A 22,791-nucleotide genomic window follows, 5' to 3' on the forward strand; every position below is an offset into this window, starting at 1 on the left:
GGCCTAGAGATGGCTCCTATCTCAAAAAAACTCGTTAGTCGCGACACTCGTAAGTCAAGGCCCCACTGTACTAGTAGTGTAGTCATGTCTTTAATCTATTTTATTCTTTAGACTCCTGGGATTGTTCTTGTTGAACCAAGAAGAAATGATCATTATAATGTTCATTTTATGCATTATGTACTTTAAATTAATTTTTACGTTTTTAAAAAACGCTTCCCCCCCTTCTTTACCCACTAGAAATTGCTACAGCCCAGTAGGCATTGATTTTTCCATCGTCAAAAATGGGATTAATTTCATTTTCTAAAAAGGCATACATTGTGTTTGTCCAGAGTGCTTTTAATTGTTTTATTTGACTATCAATATCTTTACCAATTGCTAAAATCATAAAACTAAAAATGGAAACATTTTGGACATTGTTCTCGTTTAACTACTTTGTTCTACAGGTAAAGAAACTAACCAAGAGAAGATAAAATTCAAATCAGTTTGTTTTTGTTTACTCAGAATAGTGTATATAGAGCTTAGGAAAAGTTAAATATACTTTTTGGAGGGATTTTGATTATCAGTTAATTTCATTTTGTTCTCAGTATTAGGGTATAGAAATGTTGAAAAACTAAGCAAGCCCGATTAGGGCAAACGTTTGATAATTATTGATCAGAGCTAGATCATAGGTATTTATGTGATGCTTTTATTTATTTGTTTTTAGAGAGGGAGGGAGAGAGAGAAACATTGAGGTGAGGAGATACAGTCATTGGTTGCCTCTTGCACCTACCCCTACTGGGGATCAAACTCGAAACTAGGTATGTGCCCTGATCTGGAATCGAATCTGCAACCTTCCAGTGCACGGGGCAATGCTCCAACCAATTGAGCCACACCAACCAGGGCTGTGATGCTTTTATTTTTTAAAGTATATACAGTATCACCTGCTTAGTCAAAACCCAACTATAACAGTGATACTTAGAGGTTAATCATGGGGTAACAACAAATTCATCAGTAGAAGAGCTAATATATTCTTGAGTTAGTTTCCACTTTTTCTATTGCTCTTCCTTTGTATTTCCCATTGACATTTGATGTTTAGTAATTTTAAAAAAGTAGTTTTAAAAAAATCTTAATCATAAAATCATAATTGATAGCATTATTGTTACTATGTTTACTGTGTAGAAAAGTGTACCTGTACATTTTAGAAGCACTTAAACAATAATATTAAAGAGCATGCCTAAATGCTTCATTTCTTGAACATTTCTAGTTAATCGGGCTTATTTTGGGTACTGGAATCGATTGGTAAAAGTAAGTCAGATAAGAATCAGGATGTAACCTTTATTTTTCGTAGTGTTCTTGAAACTTCTTGTTTGAATTTTATATCTAATTTGTCTCTGCTTTTGGAAAAGAAGAAGCCTAATGTTACTTAAGAAAAGAATAGTATTTATGAAAAAATAACTAGTAAGGAAAAGGGAGTTGGAATAGATACTTTAATATAAATGTCTCATATACTGTGCTAAGAAACAAGACAGATTATATGAACCTAAATTTCTAACTAACCACAAACCTTTACTAAATCAACATCCTTGGGAAAACTGTAAGAGATCTTTATCTCTCTGAGATGGTTTCAGTGTGTGCTGGTAGAGGAAATTCATAAGAAAGAAACTTTTCTGTATATCTCAGTAAAACACCTATTCACAGTGGCAAAAAATAGAACATTTTCAAAAATTAAGGTAAAACTGTATTAAGGCTGAAGGTGTTCTGGATTTAGTCATTTGTTCAAAAAATAGCTCAGAATCCTAGTTTCTCCAGATTAACCTCTATGGACATTAGCCCTGGACTGAAAATATGAAAGGTTCAGGACAATCCCTGATCTTAATTTTGTCCTCTGAAGTTGTTTATTAGGGTACATCTTTCATATCTACTTTTAAAATAATCAACTGTTTATTTCTCATGATACGAGGAATAAAGTGTGCAAAAGAAAAAATATCTAGTTAAATTGTAGGGAGCTCAGATATCATTTTTTAGTACTAGAAGGATAAAGTAGAACAGTATAGAATGTGAAGTTTGGAGCAAAATTGACATACTTTCAGAATAAAATGTTCTGTTTCTCCAGTACATATTAAAAATATACTTTGTATTGATTTTTATGTGACATCTTTAATACATATACCGATATTATAGGGTGGCGATTCACTGTTCAATTATCCAACAGGGACTACACAGTAGGAATAGTTTACCAACTCCACAGCTGAGGAGGAGCTCGGGAACTTCAAGTCTGCCCCCTGTCGAACCTCCTCCTTCAAGGTGGGAACGCAATAATGGCAAAAGGCCTCACCAAGAAGTTGGCCTTTCCAGGTAAAATCACCAGAGCCTGTTAAAGAAATCTGAATCTGATACATTGGTTTGTTTCTGTGAATGAAGTTTGAAATAGTTCTAAAAGCGGAAAGGAACAGTCGACGTACTTGTTTAGGTATAGGACAGCATACCTAATATGACATAATAGAGAAAGTGATTCTTAAAAAGAAGGACCTGTCTTATCCCCAAACTTAGGTAAGTTGGGACCTGAAAGGAAGTTAGGATCCATTTAGTACAGGGTGCTGGGAAAGCTTATAAATTAGTAGAGGTGGCCACCACAGAAGCGGTCACTAGGTCCAGTGCATGATGCCTAAAGTAGGGCAACAGTTACTGACTTGTGAGAGGAGGAGCACATTCTCAGATGTTAAGTATCTTTGAAAGGCACCAGTAACTATGAAACTGAGAAAATGCCAGGAGCCAAAATCTGAATGTAAATATATCCTTTACACTGATCACAAAAGATTCAGTGCTTTGTCTTAAAAGCCAGAAAAGATAGTGCTCTCTTGTGATCAGGAAAGATAAGCTTCTATTTAGTCAGTCACCTGGTTATATTAAAATTGGTATTAGTGTAAATTTCCTGTTAAACCACTGTTCTCACTGAGCATGTTTTACTTTTAGCTTGAGCTAGGTAGTTACACATTTATAACACTAGGTGGCAGAATTGGATCATAGCTATTTGTTAAAATTGGTTAGTATTTATATGTGAATTATGACCAAATAATTACAATTTTCCAGATTATTTAGTGATTTATTAATTTGAATCTTCTATAATATATTGAAATAGATGGGCTTCTTGTTTATTGAAACTATTGTGTGAAATGGTATATAAAACAGGAATGGATTGAGGTATGAATACAGTACAGGAAAATGAGCTTTGGTCCAAAGCTTGCTCAGAGCCTGAACATGATAGTTTTTGTTTGTTTTTTTCCCTAATGGAATCAGGATATGGGGAAGTAAGTGATGTTAGAAACTGAAAATATGAAAGATATTTCTTAACTATGGGAAACATCATCTTGAGAATATTGGATTTAAGAAACAATGATGAAAATGATTCAGTTTTTTATTTTCTATCACACTAATGTAACAGCAATACATTTGCAATTAAATAATGATGGATATCAAAATAAAAACACAGTCCAAAGAAAACTATCTTTAACTCTGGAAAGTGTTCATATAAAGGTATATGTAGGCCGATTTGATATACTTAACTGTCATAAAAGATTTTAGGAATTTGGAGAATAAAGATATTGGTGATATTATGGAACATCTACTTTAAAGAGATAAGGTTAGAAGTAATTTTTTTAATGTGGAGAAGCTGGAGCTTACTTTGAACATAGGATAAGATGGGAAGATATGAAGCATTTACAGCCATTACTACTTTTGAAATTCATGTTTCTAGATCAGCGCTGTCCAATAGAAATTTTGTGATGATGGGAATATTTTACTAGTATATCTCACCAGTATGGTAGTTCCTAGCTATTAATCACATGAAATGTATCTAGTATGACTGATCAACTGAATTTAAATATGAATTTAATTAAAATGTAGAGCTATATGTGACTACCATATAGACATATAGAGCAGTCATATTAAACAGCAAAGTTAATTATCTTTAAAGTATGGTGATATTTTGTTTAGCACAAAAGTAATAGACTTGTGACTCTGGAATCATGAGACATCCATCCTGTCTTTAGTAGAGTGCTCAAAAGCTGAGATCACATATCCTAGATTTGTGAGTCTTGATTTGGATGCAGCTTTGGGTTCTGATCATAGCCTCTCTGTGATCTTCAATGACCCTGACTCTGCTTTCAACATTGTTTCATTATTGAACCTCTTATTCCCTGAAAGTGTCTGAAACCAAATTTCTCAGCCCCCCAGTTGCTTTTTTGTTACTGTCATTCTGGTCTTATTTCCTGGCACAGAGCTTCCCTCTGGTTGCTTACAAAATTGACTTACCCAGAAAACGGTGTTATCTTTGCATCCTGTTTCCTTATTCCGCAGGTATCAGTTGTCAACTCTATCTTTGATTCTCTTTTTTTCTCTATTGCTTATTCTCCTGTCTCACTTTGCCTACACCATTTCATGCTTTCATTACTCCTTACTTGGGCTACTGAATTATCCTCCTAATTGGTCTTCCCATTTCTAATATCCTTAACTCTCTGATCCATCTCCTAACCTTCAACCAGAAATCTTCCTTAAACAAAACTTTGATTATAGGTTTTCTAGTCATTAAATTTTTGGACCAGTGCCTGTAGAATTGTACCCAAATTCCTAACCTGGGATTCAAAACCCTGTTATTTACTCAGGACAAAGATGACCCCTTCCTTGGAAAAGTTAAATGGACTAAAAGAATAAGAGAGATAAGTAGTCTTGCAATGACTTTCCTTGAAGTTTTCTGACAATTTTAACTCCATTTGAAATTTAAGCTGCATTATAATTTCCAGCCTAGCTTATTTGTGTACAGAGTAATATTTAAATTTTCCTTTTCTTCATGCGCTGCCTGGAGAAAAAAAGTAAAGTATTCTAAACCTTATCATAGCTATGATAAGAGGAATCTTAGGGAAGAAAACCATAAGCAAGAGGAAGAGTTATTCCTCCTTGAATAGCCACTTAAGGATTTGGTCATCTCTTAAAAGGACTTGAGCTTTTACTTAATTAAAAGGGCCACTGCTTGACAACATAAAAATACCTCCAATATTATCTTTCTCTAACTGAAACTCAGTCAAGCTTCACTTGTCCTCTCCTGTGCTCCCCTTTACTTGTGCCCTTTACTCTCATTTCTGTACATCTTTAAAAATTGAGCTCATCCTATATAATAAAAGTCTCGGTGGCGCAAGGCCCTCATGCGATGTCATCACAAGATGGCCACCCTCACAAGAAGGCTGTCACAAGATGTTCAGCAGGGGAGGGCAGTTGGGGGCCATTAGGCTGGGGGGGGGCAGTTGGGGGCAAGATCAGGCCAGCAGGGGAGGGCAGTCGGTCACCCCCCAAGGGGTCCCAGATTGGAGAGGGTGCAGGCCAGGCTGAGGGACAGCCCTCTCCCGTGCACGAATTTCGTGCACCAGGCCTCTAGTCTACTATAAGGAGCTTCTTCATCAAAACCTCAGCTCTTAGCTTTCTCTAAGTCTGCAGTCAAATATTCAGGGCCAAATTGTGACAAGTCTAGAACAGGTACCAAAGGCACTGTGAACGTTGCTTTAGCAGCCTCTTTCATTGCTCCTTCAGCCAGATTGTTTCCTTTAGCCACTTCAGCGTCCTCTTTCTGATGCTGGAGAAGTGCATAGCTGCCACCTATAAATGACAGCTTCTAATAATTTTAAAATTTCTGTGGCATGCTTAATTTCCTTCTTATTGGAGGTTAATCGTCCTTTTTCTTTCCAGACCGAACAGTGTGCATGCAAAATTAGGAGAGCATACCTCCAGTCGGTATACACATTCATTCTCTTTTGTATGAAAATTCTAATGCCTGTGTCAGTGCAATCAGTTCAGCTTTCTGAGCAGAGGTTTCCAGTGGTAACCTCTTTTGGTATTGGAAGTAACCTGTTTCCTTTCTCCATCTAACTGCTTCCACCTGCATATAGAGTCCAGTCTGCCTCTTCTAGTGGCAGGTTCTATAAATCAATTCTGCCAGAATAAACTTCAACAATTATTTTAGAATGGTCATGCATTAGCGTGGCAGAGACGAGTCGGGAGAAAGTAGGCAGGAGTTAACTTACAGTTTTGAGGGAGATGTTGGGATTCTTGAGAAGAATTGTTTGGTACCTGCCCATTCTTACAGCAGTGAGCCACAAATTCCCTTTTTTCTCTAGCAGCTCATCGCTTGGTGGGATATGTAAATGGGGATAGACACTTCCCAGGAAAACTTTTCCGCTTCCTATAAAAGCTCCCAGGTGGCTGCCACAGCTCTCCAGCAGGTTGGCCGCCCTAGGACAGTGTGATCTAGTTTCTTTGACAAGTATGCCATGGATTGTGGAATGTCAATAAGCATTTGATGAGGAATCCTAGGGCAACGCCCTGCCTTTCATGAACATATAATTGAAAGGGCTTTAGTAGGTCTGGAAGCCCCAAGGCTGGTGCAGAAGCCAGGTGCGCCTTCAGGGACTCAAAAACCTGAGTGCACTCCTTCGTCCATTCTAAAGGGCCATCTCTGGTCCTTTCTGATATTCATACAGTGGTTTAGCACTGAGCCCAAAGTTCGGTCAGAATCCAAATGTGGTGGTAGCCCACCATTTCCAGGAATTCTCTTAACTGTTTCCTGTTAATCCTTAGCTGAGGATATTTTCCCCATAGATTTCTGGAGAGTGTAAGGGAAGGAGGAAGTGGGGGTCGGGGGAGAGAGAGACACGTCGATTGGTTGCCTCCTGCACGGATCCAAGACAGGGAACCCACAACTGAGTTACCTGAAAAACGTGCCCTTGATGGGGAATCGAACACTGTGACCCTTCGGTCCACCAGGCCAACACTCTAACCACTGACCTAAACTGGTCAGTCATTTTAGTAAGATCATCCCTTTAAGAAGGACTTGAGTTTTTCCAGTTTAAAGATCTGCTGCAGGAAATGTAGTTATGTGCCCAATAATATCCAGCGGGCTGGGCCTCTGGCCCTACTCCCACTGGAAGTCTTCACAAAGGGTGTTGCCCTGGCCCAGTAGGACCTTGTCCTTCACCAAATTTGGTTCCCTGGCAGGTTCTAGACAGAGAGACCAGTTCAGGCTCACCTCCTGCTGCAAGGAGGAAGATCCCCCAGGGCTGGAGGGGCCATGGGGCCATGCTAGCAGTAGCCATAACATCCAGATCTTCCTGGTCCCCCTCTCCTGAACTTCTGCTGTCTGCCACAGGCAAATTCCCTTTTCTCTGGACTATTAATCTATTTCCTTTTAATCCTGCATCTTTATTATGTAAAGTCATAAAATCTTGAGCATAATTGCAGTATAGTAATTTAAAGACCCATTCTCCAGAGTCCAGATTATACATAAGCCAAGCATTATTACAATAAAAAATCATTTTCTTTTTAGTCATAGTTTTATAGGCATAAATCAGCAAAACTTGCCCCAAAGGGCTGGTTTCCAGAGGAAGGCTCCACTCCCTGCATTCTACCAGACAGAGCTCTGTAATGTCATACAAACCAAACCAGAAGACATCTTAATTCCTGACTACTGACCTAAATCATGACCTGTGCCTGCAATCCTGACCCAGAGGGTCCGGAAGCAATCCCACCATTTGCCAGGATAATCGTTGCCTTCTTTCCCAGTCTCTCCCACTAGACATGGAGGCAAGGGATATTCAAATACAAAGAATGGCTATGCACTTACAGGGAGATGAGTTTACTGGCTGGTATCATTTGCATGTTGTCTCTTTTTGTAAAACTGTCAACAAATTATTATTACTATTGGTTTGAGAAAAAAAATATTATAGACACTAAGGCTAGATGTTACCTTAAAAGTCCTTAAGTCTAAATCTCTTAATTTTACAAATGGAGAGACACACAGAGAGATGGAATTATTCTGTTGAAAAAAACATACACTTTAGATCAAAGAAATTGGAAATTTTATTTTAGCCAAGTGAATTTAGGGACGTAGCTTCTTGAAGCCTTAGTTTCCTTATCTGTAAAATAGGAGACTAACAGAGATAAAGTATGTAAAGTACCTAAAACAATGGATGATATATGGTCAATACACAAAATGGCACATTATTATAAGTTTTGTTATTAATAAAAAAGTTTTAATGAATTGGTTGCCAACTGGTTTTATATGTCTTCTTTTTGTAATACAGAATTTTTTTTTCCTCTCAGCAGGATATAGAACAAACTAGATTTTTAGAAAAAAGGCCCAAGGAGAGCTTTAAAGCAGGAGTTGGCAAAAGAAAGTCCATTCACCCAAAATTGGGGAGCAGAAAAGATATATTCTCTAGAAAAGTGAGACTAGGAACCTAAGGAGATCATTCATTTATTCCACAATCATCTGTTGAACACCTTTTATCAGGCACTGTGCTATATCCCCTGTGAATGTAGAGATGTTTTATAGCCCCTAAAGGAATTCAGAAATTAGTGAGGCAAAAGAATCTGTACACAGTGAAATGACAAACTATGGGTAAATGTTGTAACAGAGACATGAACAAAAACCTTTTGGTCACAGAAAAATAGATTTTTTTGAGTAATGGGGTTTGGAAGTGGAGAAAAGATGAAGGAATTGGGGAAGAGCTTGAGAACCTAGCCTATACTAAAAAATATTGAGTGAAAAGTAGAGAATCTAGGTTTGTCCTCGAGCCTCTGGCAAAGTACCCACATTGGGAGATGGTGAACAGGAGAAAACAGATTAGTGAATGTCTGAGAGGAAGGTAACATTTATGTTGTACTTGATAGCCACATGGCACTAGGTCAGAACTTAAATATATAATGTTAACTTCATGTGTTTCATTGGTATGATTGCCTGCCTATATTTAATTTCTTCATAAGAGCCCTAAAACCTATAATAAATATTTCAGTTATAAGAAATGACTGACTTACACATGATCTCACTCATTTGTGGAATATAATGAACAACATAAACTGATGAACAAAAACAGATCCCGAGACTGAGAAGCATTGATCAGATGCTCAAACCTCAGAGGGAAGGTAGGGGAGGGTGGGGGTAAGGGGGAGAGAGATCAGCCAAAGGACTTGTATGCATGCATATAAGCATAACCAATGGACACAGACACCAGGGGGTGAGGGCATGAGTAGGGGGAGGGAGGGGGTAATGGGGGGGATAAGGACACTTATGTAATACCTTAATCAATAAAAATTAAAAAAAAAAGAAATGGCCCTAACCGGTTTGGCTCAGTGGATAGAGCGTCAGCCTGCGGACTCAAGGGTCCCAGGTTCAATTCCGGTCAAGGGCATGTACCTTGGTTGCGGGCACCTCCCCAGTAGGGAGTGTGCAGGAGGCAGCTAATTGATGTTTCTAACTCTCTATCCCTCTCCCTTCCTCTCTGTAAAAAAAATCAATAAAATATATTTTTTTAAAAAAATGACTGACTTAATGGATAATCAGTATCTGTGGAGAGAACAGAAAATAGTGAAAACAACATTAGCATTTCCTCTAAGAACTTATTAGAAATGCCAATTATCTGGTCCTAACCCTGGTTTACAGAAGCAGAAATCCTGGGGGTGGGACTAGCAATCTGTGTTGGAAGAAGCAATCCAGATGATACCGATATCCAGCTATATGCTAGGGTTTAGCAATGTAACCCATTTTTGTAAAATTATATTGAAACACAGTCATATTTAATTATTGCTGTCTATGGCTGCTTTTATGCTACAATGGCAAAGTTGAGTAGTTGGAACAGAGACCTTATGGCCTGCAAAGCCATTATTTGCTAATTGAAGACCATGAATAAAAATGAGGAAATTTCCCAGTTTTAAAATTGTTAACCTATTGTCTTTCCCTTTTAGTCAAGGAGGCTACTTAAATGGGCCTTTTAGTTCAAACCCACTGACAATCCCGAAGCAAAGGTCAGCATCTATATCGCTATCTCACCATATAGGTCTAAGAAGAGCTGGTAAGTTCTCATTTTTTTTATGATTTAAATGTGGGAGGTCTCAAAGTATATGGTAGTGCAAAATTTTTTTATTACACATTAGTGACTAATTTTGAAGACTGTTTTATGTGTTGTAAGTTAACATGACTAAGCAATTGAGTTGGCTATTAGATCACAATTTGCTCATTCATTCAGACACCATTTTTAGTATCTCTATGCCACGAACTCTATTAGGCACTAGGGATTCGGTGGGGGGAGCGGGGGAGGGAGGGGTAGATCTATTTAATTAACCTGAATTTTAGCAGACCCAGACTCACATATCCAGAACAAGGGAAAATCCCCAGAAAAGGGTATTCAGTAGCCTGGAAATTACGGAGAGAAAAAAAAGTCTTACCATGAGAGTAGAAAGAACCCTGAATATATATATATCCTTAGCCATCCTAAGTAGGAATTTTCTGTTTATTTACTAATTTGAGGTATAATTAATCTATAACATTACATTAGTTTCATGTGTAGAACATAATGTTTTGTATATATTGCAAAATGATCACACAATTAGTCTAATTAGTATCTCTCAACATAGTTAAAAATTTTTTCTTGTAGTGAGAAATCTTAAGATCTACTCTCTTAGCAACTTTCAAATATGCAAAACAATATTAACTACTAGAGGCCTAGTGCACAAAAATTTGTGCACTCGGTGGGGGGGGGGGGGGGTCCCTCAGCCTGGCCGGTGCCCTCTTGCAGTCTGGGGCCCTTCAGGGGATGTCCACCTGTTAGCTTAGGCCCACACCTCGGGGGATCGGGCCTAAGCTGCAGTCAGACATCCCTCTGGTAGCCCAGGAGCCCTCAGGGGATGTCCACTTGCCAGCGGGGAGAAGGCCTAAGCTGCAATCGGACATCCTTAGCGCTGCTGAGGAAGCGGGAGAGGCTCCCGCCACCACCGCTGTGCTGGCAGCCATCAGCCTGGCTTGTGGCTGAGCAGAGCTCCCCCTGTGGGAGTGCACTGACCACCAGGGAGCAGCTCCTGCATTGAGCGTCTGCTCCCTGGTGGTCAGTGTGTCATAGTGACCAGTCATTTCTAGTCATTCTGCTGTTAGGGTCAATTTGCATATTACCCTTTTATTATATAGGATAGAGGCCTGGTGCACAGGTGGGGGCCGGCTGGTTTGCCCTGAAGGGTGTCCTGGATCAGGGTGGGGGTCCTGCTGGGGCCCCTGGCCAGCCTGGGTGAGGGGCTGATGGCTGTTTGCAGGCTGGCCAAGCCCCCCAGCAGGGACCCTCACCCCATGGGGGTGTGGCCGGCCTGGGTGAGGGGCTGAAGGCCGTTTTCAGGCTGCCCACAGCCCCTTCAGGGTGGGGGAGTCCCGCTGAGGTGCCTGTCCAGCCTGGGTGAGGGGCTGATGGCTGTTTTCAGGCTGGCCACGCCCCCCGGCGACCCAAGCTCCCAGCCTCTCTTTTTTTTCTTATTTTCTGGGATTTATTTATCTTCTATAAGTGAAACTTTGTAGCCTTGAGCAGATCCCAGGGCCAGCCAGGGCAGGCGGGAAGCTTGGCTTCCTCCATCGCCAGGGGCAAACCAAGCCTCCTGCTCACTCTAGCTCCATGGCTGCCACCATCTTTGTTGGGTTAATTTGCATACTTGCTCCTCATTGGCGGTGGGTGTAGCTTGTGGGCATGGCTTGAGTATAGTGGAGGGACAGTTAATTTGCATGTTTCTATTTTATTATATAGGATAGTCACCATGCTGTACATTACATCCCCGTGACTTATTTGTTTTATAACTGGAAGTTGGTATCTTTTGATCCATTTTACTCCTTTTGCTTTAAAACTTTTTGAATGAAATATTTTATAGATACAACATAGTCATAAGAGAACAGCACTGATATTCTGATTTTAAATTACACTGTGTGTGATTTGGGGCAGTAAGATGCACAATCACAAAATTCTTTTATATAAATGTGTGGCCTACAATAAAAACTAAAATGTGAAGAGTCAGGAAAATATTATTTATAAGCAAGAAAAATAGACACTAGGAGGACTTCTAAATATATATTGATTGTTATGTTTTAAAAGAAATAGAAGGAAAGATGGACAAAATAGATGACAAGATCAACAGGGAATTAGAACACATAGAAAAGAAACAATGAACAGAGTGAAATATTTAGTCTTGAGAAACAAGCACCAACCTATAATTCTGTCCCAGAAAAATTATCCTCTAAAAGTGAAGGAGAAAAATACTTTTTCAGAAATTGAGGGAACTTGTTGCTAATAGATCTGACTTGCAAAAGATGTTCAAAGAAGTTCTTTAAAGAGAAGGAAAGTAAAATAGGTCAGAAGTTTCAATCTATAGAGAAAGGAAGAGCATTGAAGAAGAAAAAAATCAAGGTAAAGTAAAAACTTATTTTTCTTATATTTATTTGGTCTACAGATAACAAAGGCTGCCCTTGTTTAATTTGTTTAAAATGAGAGTAACAATGTATTTGAACTTGTGTGCTTATATATATATTTTATGTGTGTGTATACTAGTATATATATGTATATATTATGTATGTATATGTATATATTTATGTATGCTTATATATAAGTGAAATGAATGACAGCAATGATACAAGAATGGAAGAATTAGCATTATTTTGTTATTTTAACAGAATGTTATTTGAAACTGGATTCAAGTTAGTTGTAAATGTATATTGCAAACTCTAGGGCAACCATATAAAAGTAGAAAACAGAATCTATTTATAATGAGTTCAGGAGCGTCACTCAACAAATAATCAGAAACAATAAAACAAACAAAACCAGCAATATAACAAACCTTGGGGGTATGAAGAGTCTGATACCAGAATTGTTAAATGTTCAGTTTTCAAAAAAAATTATGAAACATGCAAAGAATCAAGAAATTTTTGCCATATATACAAGTAAAAACAAAGAACAAAATATTTCCCTGAGGGGGAAATTGGCTTTTGGGCTTAGCAATGACTTTAAATCTGCTATTATACATATGTTCAAAGAACTAAAGGAAATTACAGCTTAAGTTTTTAAGAAGAATATGTCAATAATGCCTCACCAAAGAGAACTATAAATTATAAAATTATAAAATAATTTTAAAAGCTATAAAATAATTGCCACTTCTACTTAATACTGGATTGGAGATTCTAACCAGGGCAGTTAGGTAAAAAGGAATTAAAGAATTAAACCTATATTTGCAGATGACATAATCATATATTCATAAAATCCCAAGAAATTCGTTAACATCTTTTACAACCAGAAAGCAAGTTCATCACTCTGGCAGGATACAAGATCTGTATGTAAAAATCAATTGTATTTCTATTTACTTGCAATAAACAATGCAAAACAGGAATTAAGAAAATAATTCCATAAATAAACCTTTACATGGTCAACTGATTTTCAACAAGGGTGCCAAGATAATTCAGTGGGGAAGGAATAGTGTTTTTAACAAATGGTGTTGGAACAACTGGATATACACATGCAAAAGAATGAATTTGGAACTCCATATGTCATCATACTTAAAAATTAACTCAACATGCATCCTAGACTCAAATATAAGGGTTAAACCATAAAACTTGTAGAAAACATAGAAAATCTTTGTGGCTGTAGGTACTGAGTAAAGTGTTTTTGGATAAGACACCAAAAGCACAGTCCATAAATGGAAAAAATTGATAATTGGAATTCATTAAAATTAAAAACATCTGTACTTCAGCAAACACCTAAAAAGAAAAGACAATGCACAGGATGGAAAAAAAATACTTGCAAATAATATATTTAACAATGGACTAGTATCCAGAATATAGAAAGATGTTTTACAACTCAATAATAAAAAGACAAAAGATCTCATTTAAAAATGGGCAAAAAATCTGAATAGAAGTTTCTCCAAAGAAGATATAAAAATGGCCCATAACCACATGAAAAGGTGTTTAGCATCATTAATTAGGGAAATGCAAATCAAAAGCAATGAACTATGACCTCACACCCACTTTGATGTCTTTAATTATAAAGACAGACAATAACAAGTGTTGATAAAAATGTCCAGAAGTGGAACACTCCTACATTGCTGCTGGGAAAGTAAAATGTGACAGCCTTATACAGCATTGAAAATGAATGAACTACAGTCACATGCTGCTACATGGAAATATCTTTTTTTTAAAATATTTTATTGATTTCTTACAGAGAGGAAGGGAGAGGGATAGAGAGCTAGAAACATTGATGAGAGAGAAACATCGATCAGCTGCCTCCTGCACACTCCCCACTGGGGTATGTGCCTGCAACCGAGGTACATGCCCTTGACCGGAATCAAACCTGGGACCCTTGAGTCCGCAGGACGATGCTCTATCCACTGAGCCAAACTGGCTAGGGTGGAAATATCTTTTTAAAATGTCAAGTAAGCAAGGCATAGACCAGAGGTGGGCAAACTTTTTGACTTGAGGGCCACAATGGGTTCTTAAACTGGACCGGAGGGCCGGAACAAAAGCATGGATGGAGTGTTTGGGTGAACTAATATAAATTCAAAGTAAACATCATTACATAAAAGGGTACGGTCTTTTTTTTTTTTTTTAGTTTTATTCATTTCAAACGGGTCAGATCCGGCCCACGGGCCGTAGTTTGCCCACGGCTGGCATAGACGCATTTATATATACTATCCTATATAATAAAAGGCTATGCAAATTGACTGAACAGAGGAACGACTGGTCGCTATGACATGCACTGACCACCAGGGGGCAGATGCTTAACGCAGGAGCTGCTCCCTGGTGATCAGTGCACTCCCACAGAAGGAGTGCTGCTCAGCCAGAAGCCAGGCTCACGGCTGGCGAGCACAGTGGTGGTGGTGGGAGCCTCTCCCGCTTCCATAGCAGTGCTAAGGATGTCCAACTGCTGGCTTAGGCCCACTCCCCATGGGCTTTCAGACATCCCCCGAGAGCTCCCGAACTGCAAGAGGGCACAGGCTGGGCTGAGGGACCCCCCGAGTGCACAAATTTCGTGCACCAGGCCTCTAGTCTGATATAATTTACAAAGATAAAAAAGGGAAGAACTCATCTAAATTGTTAAAAGATACATATACACACATGGTATAAATATAAAGAAAGGCAAGAAAAACGGTATTACAACAGTCAAGATAATGATTTCCTTTAATGAGAGGGAGGGCAGTTTAGGAAGGGTTTCTGATCTAGAGCCGTGTTTTATGTCTTAGTTTGAATGATAAGCATTTCTGTTGAAACTTTTCTGTGTGCACATTATATTTCATAAAATATAAAATATAATGTGCACACAGTTTAAAATAAAAATGGATCTATATTGTAGGAGATCTTTCTTAAGGGTTGCTAGGTTTTCCTCTACCATTTTTTCCTCTCCTTGAAGCTTTTCTGTATCAAATTTCTACCCTAAGGTTATTTATCCTTTAGTCTTCTCAGCCTATTTTTCTGGATTTTTTAACACTTGCTGGTATAATTAGAGAAAAGAATGCTGAAAATTTGAGCTTTTTTATCCAGTTAGTAACTAACCATTTTGACTTTGATAAGCAAGGCCCTTTCCCTCTCTAGTCTTTAGTTTCTTCTTCTGAAACATTACACTGACCAGAATATTTATAAAACCCCACTCAGCCCATATAAGATTTATAGGAGCCTCTCAATAAATTAACCTAATAGAACAGCAGTGACAGCCCTTTTTAGAGTGTTTCTTCACAGTGTTAACTGCTAACTAAATTAAGTTCCTTAGGGAAACTTTTTTTTTTTGGTAGTATTTTTTCTTCACATATAAAATGAAAATGCTACTTAACTCACATGGTTACTGTGAAGATTGAATAAAATTCCATCGTATCAGTCAAGGTTTTCTAGAGAAACAGAACTGCTAGGATGTGTGTGTGTGTGTGTGTGTGTGTGTGTGTGTGAACATACATAACATATATGTGCATGTATGTAGAGAGGAAGGGGGTGCACAAAGGATTTATTTTAAGGCATTGTTTTGTGAGACTGTGAGGGCTATAAGGTCTGAAATTTTTAGAGCAGGCTGCCAGCATGAAAATTCTAGCAGCGTCCAAAGGCAGTCTGACCCTAGCCAGTTTGGCTCAGCAGATAGAGCATCAGCCTGTGGACCAAAGAGTCCCGGGTTCACTTCCGGTCAAGGCATGTACCTCGGTTGCAGGCTCCTCCAGGGCCCGGGCTCTGGTGGGGGTGTGTGCAGGAGGCAACCAATTGATGTGTTTCTGTCTTTCCCTCTCTCTTCCACTCTCTAAAAATCAATGGAAAAATATCCTTGAGTGAGGATTAAAAACAACAACAACAAAAAACAAAGGCACTCTGGAGGCAAATTCCTACCTTTTGGGAAGATCTCAGCCTTTTCTCTTAAGGCCTTTAACTAATTGAAAATGAGGCCAACTCACATTATGAAGGATAATCTGCTCTACCCAGACCACTAATATAAATATTAACCACATCTGAAAAATGCCTTCACAGCAACATCTAGACTGCTTTTTGACCAAAACAGCTGGGCACCATGGCATTAGCTAAGTAGGCACATAAAATTAACCATCTCACACAGTCTCTTAAGTGTTCACCTCTGTGCCTAAAAATATAGGTCCTTAATAACTGTTATTTGCTTTCCTCTCTGATTCATAATTTACTTGGATCTTTATTTCCAAATAAAATGTTAAGTCTGCCTTCTTTCCCGATGTACCCATACAACCTTAGTTCAAAGCACTCAGCACATTTCTGAAGCACTGATTTTCCCTTAGCACAAGGCACTTGCTCCTACTCTCCACTAAACTCTAGGTGTGTTGAATTACAGAGATGGTATTTTTTTCTCCATTGTGAAACCCAGCACATTTCCCAGCATGTACTAGACTCTCAAGTGTTTTGTTGAATAAATAAGCTGGACAAATTTGCATATTTTAAGAGGTATGCTGTTGTGTCAACATATAATTTTCATTATATGCTCAACTTGCTTAATGCTATTAAGAAATTGGATTTTTGAATAAAAATGAATTTTATTGTACTGGAAAATATTCAATAAAATTTGGTAAAAATACTCTGCTCATGTAGATAATCAAGCTGGCAGGGACACAAAATGTAAAAGGTAAAGAATTAGGAAAATTTGTGCCACACAGTATGTACATGTGAGTTCTACTCTTAGTATTCACCTGTAATGTGCTATCCTGCCACGGGGTGTTTATCCCGTCACTAATGATGACCACTATGGTCTATTTTCTGCTTAAATTTCTAGAATGTCTTGAAGATAGAGCTCCATCTACAAGTCTATTTTATCATTTAATTGTAAATACTTTGCTTTATTTAAAGAAGGAAAATACTCTTTATAAGTACACAAACATAAACAATAAACACCATACACAAGCATGATTATTTATCTATCTCTTTCCTCTCTTTTAACTTTCCAAGGTGTTTTACCCAGCCTGAGTCCTGTGAATTCTCCTGGTCATGGACCGCCAGTGTCTCCTGGCTCCCTAACGAGTCGATCGCCTATAGAGTTTCCTGATACTGCTGATTTTCTTACTAAGCCAAGTGTTACTTTACACAGATCTCTGGGCAATGTACCCACTTTACCAGATTTTTATCAACAACTTAGAAATTCTGATAGCAATGTATGTAACAGGTAAGCTTCCCAAACGTTTATTTGTTTTACAATATATGTTAAAGTACTACTAATATTCTAGTTCTATATAATAACTAGATGATGAATTAAGACTATATTCTCTTCCTTATTTATCTAGTAGAATTTATTCTAAATAAAACTCATCTCAGTGCTAGCATTCATTTTCCAATGAAATGGTCTCCATCTGAAGTGAAATATAGTTGTATTCTATTCATTATATCAGTAAATATAAAAAAATTACTTCGTATGCACTATTTTAGTGCCTGTTTATAATACCCAGTTCATATGGTGTTCATTCTCATTTCTTGTTAGATACTGTTTACTCCCAACATCAATGTTGACTTTCAAAATATGTTATTTTCTTCAGGTTACACAGATGCCTTCTAGATAAATCCTTTTAAATTTATAGAGATTGTATTATTAGAGTGTGTTGCATTTGGGACCTTGGTTAAAAATTGAGCAGATTTTTATAATTGTACTTAGATTTTAAAATTTTCTCTCATATATTATATATAGATGTTTATATATGCATATATATTTCTATTTTATTTTATAAGCTGTGGACATCAAATACTGAAATATGTTTCAACATCTGAATCAGAGTCAAGTACAGACTACTGCAATGGGAAATTAGGTGAGTGTTTATGAGCAATTTTTTACATTACTTTTTAGGATGAATAAATGAGTTTAACTTCTTTCTATCCACCTTTAAAATAAACATTATGGTGTTTTTTATCTACTTCAGAGAGGAGTTATTAAGAGAAAAGTATAAATAATAGATGGTGAAAGTATTTTGAAGAGTAAAAATGGCTGTACAAATGAATATTGTCTTAGATGATGGGTTTGGCTCATAAATAGCAAAATAAAGTATAATAATGTTGAAATTTGTACTGCATAATCTAATGCCAAAAGGTTTGCATAATTTTTTATGGCACAGAAAGGACTTATTTTAAAATTTAATCATATCATTCTGAAATATTTTTTATGCTCAAACAAAAAAATATCGATGGTGATAAAATTATAGTAGTTTTATAACATTAAACAATTGATTATCAGTCTTCCAGTAATAGTTAACTTGCACCAACATTTCCCTGAAGGTAGGTAGAAAAGCTGTACAAATTATTAACAAAAAAATCTGCTTGAAGCTTCTCAGAAATACCACTAGATCTGGAGGAGGATAGAAGTCCAAAAGAGTGAGTCTGGAGTTTGAGGCTGCCAAAAGGGTGTTTGCCAGAGGGCCAGGGACTGGTAAAATGAGCAGTCCTTTTGGTAGTGTCACCCTAGGAATATAAAAGTACAGAAGTAGGTAGGTCCTTTCAGGGATTGTAGGCTCCTAGGAATCTCTTTACATAGTTATTCATTTTAAAGTGTGCAATTCAATAGTTTTGGCTCTTACACTTTAAAGTGCTGTTAAAAAAACAACAATAAAGACCAATTCTTTAAAAAAAAAATACCTCTTCCAAAAAATAGAAGAGCAAACTTCCCACTCATTCTGTAAGACCAGTATTACCCTGATATCATAACCAAAGGCATCACAAGAAAACTACAGACCAGTATGTCTTATATGTAGAGACACAAAAATCCTTAACATAATACTAGCAAACTGAGTCCACCAATATATAAAACAGTCACATCATGACGAAGACATGTTTATCCCAGAAATGCAAGGGCAGTTTAATATTTGAAATCAATCAGTATAATATACCACATTTTAAAAAAAGAGAGAAAAAACACATAATCTTAATAGATGCATAAAAATCATGACAAAATCAAACAACACTACTTCATGATAAAAACACTCAAAATAGTAATAACAGCGATTGGGTTCCTCCCACATGTGTCCCAACTGGGGCAGGGGATCGAACCTGCAACCCAGATACCTTGACCAGGAATTGAACCCGAGACTTTTCAGGGCATAGGCCAACACTCTACCATTGAGCAACACCTGCCAGGGCTCAACATTATATTTTTAAGAATCATACGTATTGTTGCATGTGATTGTAGTTCTTTCTCTTTGCTCTGTAATGTTCAATTGAGTACATTAGCTTATGTATTCTACGGTTGATGAGTTTTGGAAAAGTTTTTTGCTCAGGATATTACAAATAGAAGAAATAGGAATACTTTTATACCTCTGGATGAATACTATTTAGCTAACAGTGCTGCTTCTCTTTTCCATGTGATTTGAGAAAAGGATATTTTTAATCACCTTGGTAGAGAAATAATTCACACTTACGATACTGTGTTTTAATTTTTTTACCTAGATGTTATATTCTTTTATAACTTGCTTCAATGGCATATTTTCTTTCCTTTTCTCTTAATTTTAATTACAGTTTACATTTAATATGTGCTTTGATTTTTAGATGTGCTTTAATCTTATTTTCAGGTTCAAAATACAAACCATTTCAGATGTTAGAAATTGTTTACATCAAATTTGTAAAAAATGTTTTGGGGACTTCTTTTTGTTCTCACTTTTATAAAGACTATCCACTCGTCCCTTTCATCCATGAGTAGATATATCAGGTGAAGTGTTTGTACTGCCCGAGCACAAGATGCGTGGGCCAAATTGTCCAGCAAGATAGGATTAATGGTAATTAATGTTTTAATGTCATTTATTTAGATTTAGCGCCATAATGGTTCACGTTATCTGAATATTTTTTCAAATAATTTTCTTACAAAACTATCCATGTAGGGGAAGTTTTATTTTTATATATGACTTTTTTTGTAAGGTGATGAAGACAACACCAATTTCTCAAAAGAATCACTCAACCTTACAGAAGCTCAACAAGAAGTGGAAACAGAGGACAGAGACTGCAGAAAATTAATTTTGGAAGATGATAATCACCTAACAGAAGAGGCACAGAATGAACAGCAACCAAATGTAAAACTTATAATATAATTATGTTAAGGTGAAATATTAGTGCATAGTTTAGTTTTGTTATTTTTGCTCAGAACAATGTTTTTAGTATTATGATACTTTGAAATTTTTTACTGAGAGTCACTCTATCACATTAAAGAAAATCTTGGGTAAAAAAGTAACTACTTCTAAACTCATTATCGGAGAACAACCAAGTGCATTCATTTTACAATGAACTCATTTTATTTAGTTTTATAGTAGGTATATAATGAAAAAATATCCACATGGAAAGTAATGTATGTTAAGATCTGAGAAATGTGTATAGTCATTAAAAACAATGAAATAATCTACTTATTTAAAATAACACTTTTTTGTTCTGAAAGTTCGTAATTTAAGCTTTTTAGGTAAAAACTCATCCATTTTTCTTGGGAAGTTAATAAATGCCACTATAAGGATACAAGTTTCTATTATCCTTGATACCTCTAAATTCTAAAATGAAAATGGAATTGAGATTTGTATAGTGTTTCAGAAATATTTTTTTTTATTTATAAAAGTAAAGAGTAAAAAATTTTCTGATATATAGAGGACACGTTTATATTTATGTGAAAATAGCATTTACAGAGAGAGGAAATAGGAAGTACAGATTGTATTTGAAAGAAACGGTTGTAGAAAACAGAACTGACTACTTTTTAATGCTCAATTTTAAGTGTTCGCATTTAGATATGGATTTAACAATATTTATAAAAGATATATTGGTTTGGATCTCTCCCCGCCTCCCCGTATGTACAGACTGAACAGGAAGCATCGCTGGACCCGATTTTAATAGAAGATTATGATTCATTAATAGAAAAGATGAACAACTGGAATTTTCAAATTTTTGAACTTGTAGAAAAAATGGGAGAGAATTCAGGAAGAATCCTCAGTCAGGTTTGTTTAAAATCCCCACTACTTTTTTATTATAAATTAATTTTTTGAATCTTTATAAAAAGCAGAATCTAAAAATGTATAATGTTAGTCTATGCAGAAATTCAACATTTTTTATTGAATTATTTTCACAAATGAAGTTTTCAGTAGAAAATTTGAAAACATATAAATGAAAAGTAATTTATTTATAATAATGGGATTTAATTTTAACTAAAGTAATAAAGTTTTACTTTATATTGAATCTGGAGGTTGAAAAAGGAAAAAGATGATCAAGTGCTAACCAATGAAACTAGCTTTCTTTTTTTCACTTGCCCTCCCTTATCTTTTACTCAAGACCAAATAGTTCATTTCTTGCTACAACCATGGAAAAATATGTCCATTTTACTACCCAGACTAGAGGTTGTCCCTGATGGATGCACACAATAGTATCAGATTAACCTTCTCAAAATATCACCCTCATTAACTCCAAAATGTCTTATTTATGAGACATAAGAACAGAATAAATTATGTGGAAGGTATATAAGTTCATCTCATTGAAGTCTTTAGAGACAAAAACATTACTTCTTTTAACACCTAGGACTAGAATAGAATTCATATGCCCTTTAATAAATTATAAATAATGGGAAATTTTTTAAACTAGAACATGACATGGTAATCTTCCTTTGGTTTTCATGGGCTTTCGGGTAATGTCTTCCTTTTTCATGTTTTCAAAAGATCTCATTGTAGGGGAGTTTTTTAAAAATTAATAACTTAAAAATATATATATGGTTAATATTCCTAAATGCAGATCACAAAAACATATACTCAACTACAAATAGAAATTCTGACTTTAAAGTGAACTTTATTTTAATTGACATTTAGGTTATGTATACCTTATTTCAAGACACTGGTTTATTGGAAATATTTAACATTCCCATTCTACAATTCATGAACTATTTTCGTGCATTAGAAAATGGCTATCGAGACATTCCTTGTAAGTATTAACGTGTCTTATTATTTAAATTCAAATAATAGTAGTTTTTAAACCCTTTATTATTTTTCCCTTCAGATAGTCACTAAACACTTTTAAATTACATGTTTGGGAAAGTTTTAAATAGAAATTTAAAAAGAAAATCTGTATCCTACTATTTAAAGTTAACTGACTACTGTTAACATTTTGATATATATTCTTTAAGACTTTTTTCTTATATGTTTATTTTTATAAAGTAAATCATAATATCAATACCTATTTATAATCTGATTTCACTTATTACATGATATACATCTTTGTTAATATTTGAGTGCCTAATATGGACACAGGCAATAGGGTAGGTGAAGACCTGGAGGGGTGGGTATGGTCTGGGAGAAGGGGGTGAAAGGGAAGGGAAATGGGAGACCTCTGTGATATCAACAAAAAATATATTTTTGAAAAAGAAACAAATCTATTACGTATTACTAAAAAAAAAGCTAAGTTTCTGGATCTAACTTTTCTAAACTTGTTTCCAAGTTTGTAAATGGGAATAACAGTACTTACCCCATAGGTAGTGAAGATAATCTATGTAAATA

General features: G+C 36.3%; 1 protein-coding gene and 1 long non-coding RNA gene across 4 annotated transcripts in view; one reads left to right on the forward strand and one right to left on the reverse strand.

Moving 5' to 3' along the window:
- The window catches only part of PDE3B (phosphodiesterase 3B), a 152,101-nt gene that overhangs the window by 99,181 nt on the left and 30,129 nt on the right, over window positions 1–22,791 (forward strand). For all 3 annotated transcript variants that reach the window (XM_036325500.1, XM_036325501.1, XM_036325502.1), the window contains 7 exons: window positions 2,192–2,334; window positions 9,766–9,872; window positions 17,255–17,468; window positions 18,026–18,102; window positions 20,195–20,346; window positions 21,112–21,249; window positions 22,108–22,219. In XM_036325500.1, the coding sequence (XP_036181393.1) occupies window positions 2,192–2,334; window positions 9,766–9,872; window positions 17,255–17,468; window positions 18,026–18,102; window positions 20,195–20,346; window positions 21,112–21,249; window positions 22,108–22,219 (943 nt within the window). The remainder of the gene's footprint in view (window positions 1–2,191; window positions 2,335–9,765; window positions 9,873–17,254; window positions 17,469–18,025; window positions 18,103–20,194; window positions 20,347–21,111; window positions 21,250–22,107; window positions 22,220–22,791) is intronic.
- LOC118664862 overlaps window positions 1–22,791 on the reverse strand; it is a 153,412-nt gene that overhangs the window by 93,469 nt on the left and 37,152 nt on the right. The window lies entirely within an intron of this gene.

Source organism: Myotis myotis, unplaced genomic scaffold (genome assembly GCF_014108235.1).
Source record: "Myotis myotis isolate mMyoMyo1 unplaced genomic scaffold, mMyoMyo1.p scaffold_m19_p_10, whole genome shotgun sequence".
Lineage (NCBI taxonomy): Eukaryota > Metazoa > Chordata > Mammalia > Chiroptera > Vespertilionidae > Myotis > Myotis myotis.